Source organism: Suricata suricatta, chromosome 10 (genome assembly GCF_006229205.1).
Source record: "Suricata suricatta isolate VVHF042 chromosome 10, meerkat_22Aug2017_6uvM2_HiC, whole genome shotgun sequence".
In the NCBI taxonomy this organism is placed as follows: Eukaryota; Metazoa; Chordata; class Mammalia; order Carnivora; family Herpestidae; genus Suricata; species Suricata suricatta.
In genome coordinates this window covers 105,110,170-105,113,794 of record NC_043709.1, presented here as the reverse complement: position 1 = coordinate 105,113,794, position 3,625 = coordinate 105,110,170, and the positions used below count along the sequence as shown (strand labels likewise).

At 36.4% G+C, this 3,625-nt stretch overlaps 1 protein-coding gene and 1 pseudogene across 1 annotated transcript in view; both read left to right on the top strand.

The window, feature by feature from the left end:
* The window catches only part of LOC115305341 (ankyrin repeat domain-containing protein 26-like), a 52,683-nt gene extending 51,130 nt beyond the window's left edge, over nucleotides 1–1,553 (top strand). The window contains 1 exon segment of the mRNA XM_029955567.1: nucleotides 207–1,553. Within this exon segment, the coding sequence (XP_029811427.1) occupies nucleotides 207–559 (353 nt within the window). The 3' untranslated portion in view covers nucleotides 560–1,553.
* On the top strand, nucleotides 1,156–3,329 carry LOC115305340 (annotated as a pseudogene).
* Nucleotides 3,330–3,625: the final 296 nt, after the last annotated feature.

The following is a 3,625-nucleotide window of genomic DNA, read 5'->3' as shown; positions in this document are numbered from 1 at the left end:
CTTTCCAGCTGACCTTCCCTGACCATCTGGCCGTCCCCACCCAGCCATCTGGTTGTTCCCACCCAGGGTGTTGCCCCCCAAGCATCAGTACAGAAGCAGAACAAGCAGGGCGGGTCCAGTTTTAATTTTCTCAGAAATAGTACAGACCAGCTAAGTCTTGGTCTGTCTAGCTCTAATTTTAAGGTTTTGGGCTTCTCATATCAGAGCGAGCAAAGTGAATGAATACGTTGAAAAGGAAAAATCCTTAAGGGAGAGATTATCTCAAGTACAAAGTGAAAATATGTTGCTTCGACAGCAATTACACGATGCTGGTTGCAACAAAGCCAAAGACAAGGAAGAGCTAGTAATTCTTATCAAAAACCGCTATCAAGATCTCATAAAAAACCTTAGAGCTGAAATTGAAAAACAAGGTCAAAGAAATAAAAAGGGAATTGATGAATGTAATCAGTTAAAAGAAAGAATGAATCAGTATGAAAATGAGGAAGCAGAAAGAGAAGTAAGTATGCAGAAAGATAAGTATTTTTCAGATTTCCAGAAAGTAAAGTCAGGTAGTATTTGATTATGGCTGAATTTTGAATCTAGGAAAGTAAAAAAAAAGAAAGAAAGAAAGAAAGAAAGAAAGAAAGAAAGAAAGAAAGAAAGAAAGAAAGAAAGAAAGAAAATAGACTATAAATCCACAAAGAAGCATAACTTGTGTGCAGCAAATAAAAATTTGACCTGATAGGTGCCTTAATTTGAGTAAAAATGATGGGATGTTAAGATGGGGGTAGGGGTAAGAGTCTTTCTAGGAAGAGTTGACTTATTTTATGGAAGAAAGATATGAAAGAATCATAGAAAAATAAAATAAACAAAATCAAGTGCAAATGTTGTTTAGTAAAGACAATGATAGCAAAGATCTACACCTGAGTTACTTAAGGTTCCACATTCTGAGACTCTACTAGAGTACAGATAACACTTTATTGCAGATGAAATTATTTCAAAATGTGAGTAGCTAGCTGGCTCAGTTAGTCTTGACCCTGAGATTGTGAGTTCAAGCCCCACATTGGGTGTAGAGATTACTTAAAAAGAAAATCTTCAAAAAAATTTTGACAGTAGTTTTGAGTTAGACCCTTTTCACTCCATTTCCAAACTATATTATTTTCTTCATGCAAGTTGATGACCTTACCAAAAAAAGCTATCTCGTCAAAATGTCTGCACCTGGATGCAAAAAATCAAGTTGTTCAACTGGAGTTATTATCTATGAAAGTGTTTGAAAAGGAATGTGAAAAACCAGAGCACAACATAAGAAGTTAGAACAAGAAGTAGGAAATTTTGGCAGTCTTGTACAAATGAATAGGGTACAAAACAGTCAGGTAGAACAGAATAAATGGGAGAATGAAGAACGACCACGACTGGCAGTAGGAGAACCATAACAGAAAGTCGATCTGTTTTTTACAGGTTAATTTATTGATCTCTAATGTGCTTTAATTCATTTCACTGCAAACTACGTTTTGGACACACACACACACACACAAGTATGGGTTTCTGCTGGGAGCCGCACCGGCCTTGCTGGATGACAGGGTCACAGTAAGGAAATGGTAGACATATCACTGTTCCTGCCACAGGGGCGGAAGCTAGCATCTCCTTCTGTTAAACCATTGCTCATGTAAAATTAAGCCTGTTGCTATTGATTAGGCCTCACAATGTTCCAAATCAGACAGATATTCCCCAAAAACCTCATGGGAGGAAGCATATTCCCACCTCTATGAAGAGGAAGTTAAACAAGGCACTGCTGATGTTTGTTGAAAGGCTCTTCCATGGAGCTTCACAAACTTAAGACCTGGAAATAAAGGGGGTTAAAGAACACAAAGATAATGTTTACCCTGGCCTGGAGACAAAAGCCTAACTTAGGAAAAAGAAACAAACAAGAGCCAGCCACAAGCTACTGCGCATACATATGCTAATTTGGTGCCCATTGTGAGGATAGGTAAGAGTAGTTACAACTTGAACTCATATGCAAAGGCTGGCTGGTCTTAGGGAGCCTATGGCACTTACACCTTCAACATCAAAAAACAAGGTTGACAAAAGGTTTCCTTACTAACCATAATGAATGTATTCTTCCTCTTGTGAGCCAAATAGAATGCCTCCTAGCCCTGTCTATGACTGAATTTTAGCACCATTGTTATAAAATGTGTTTGCTATCTTGCTTCTCACTAAAAACATCCTGCTATCTTCTTAGTTGTAAGATTTACTACCGGTTCAAACAAATGTGTATGTTGTATGTTATCTGCTTTTCACTGAGAATATCCTGTTATCCTCTGATGTGTAAGTTACCTCATTGTAATTAGAATAGTTCTGAAGAAATGCCTCTGTAAAACCTGTTTCTGCACCTTTTCCAAAGTATCTTTATCACTGAAAATTATTTGTAAAAGTTCCACCTTTTGATGTCATAAGTCTTTAAATAAAAGTCCAAGACCTGGCTAGGGAGGAGATACAAGAGATATAAGGAGATAGATACAGGAGGAGTTAAGAAGGAGATACAGTAGATATAGGAGTTAAGGAGAAGATACAGGATCCAGGAGATACAGGAGATAGAAAAAGAATGTCAGGCTGGACCAATTAAGAAACTGCGCTGCGTGAGTGTCTCTTCACTTGCTTTTCATCCGCCGCTGCCCCTTCAGGGAGCCCTGGACCCGCCGGAGCAGGCCTCCTGTAGGTCTCCTCTATTTTCTTTAAACAATATGTTTTATAGATTTCTGGAGGCATTTGTTCCTCCCTTTAAAGATTTCAGTGTTCATCATTATTCTCACTAAATTGAGAGGAAAAGAAAAAATTATGGTTTAAAAATTGTACCGTACTCGGATTATTCTTAAGTATATTGTTGCGTTTATACATACTTTAATTGATTCTGTTATTTGAATTATCAGATTCCATGAATACTAACACAAGAATGATTGTACTTCATTTCCATAAATCAGATTCAATTCGGTTGACATTAATGATAAATATTTTACACTTCAGCTTTTTGTCATTTAAGATTGTTCCTTGAATCATTGACTCAGAACAAAAGGAAACAAATATAATTATTCAGATTCAAACTATTTTAAAATGATCTGTTTAATTTTCTTTAGAGGCAAGCAGCATCCCAAGGAAAGTTAGAAAAATTATGAGAAAATGAGATAGCTTCAATGAGAAGTCAAATGGAACTCAGAAATAAAGATCTGGAATCTGAGCTCTTTAAGAAGACTCATCAAGAAACTTTTCACTTAAAAGAATTGGAAAAATACAAGAAACTCTACCTAGAAGAAGTAAAGGCTAGAGAGACACTGGCAAATCAGCTTCATAAGTAAGTCAAAACAGAATCACAGAAAAGAAAGTTAGCTTATTAATTTGCCTCTAAATCATAATTTTTATGGAGCCAAGATCATGAGAGGAGTAGGAAGTGCAAGCCAACGAGAGAGTATACTTTGGAAAATGATGTTTGTAAATGAACTTACCTTCTCAAAATGTTTGTCCAGGACAGTTAGCATCTCTCCTTTTTTTGTTTTTTTTTTTGTTTTTTTTTTGTTTTCCATGACATTTTTCCCCCTGTATATTTTCCTTAAATCAGATCTCCTCATCTTTAAGTTAATTGTTTGAAGCTTCC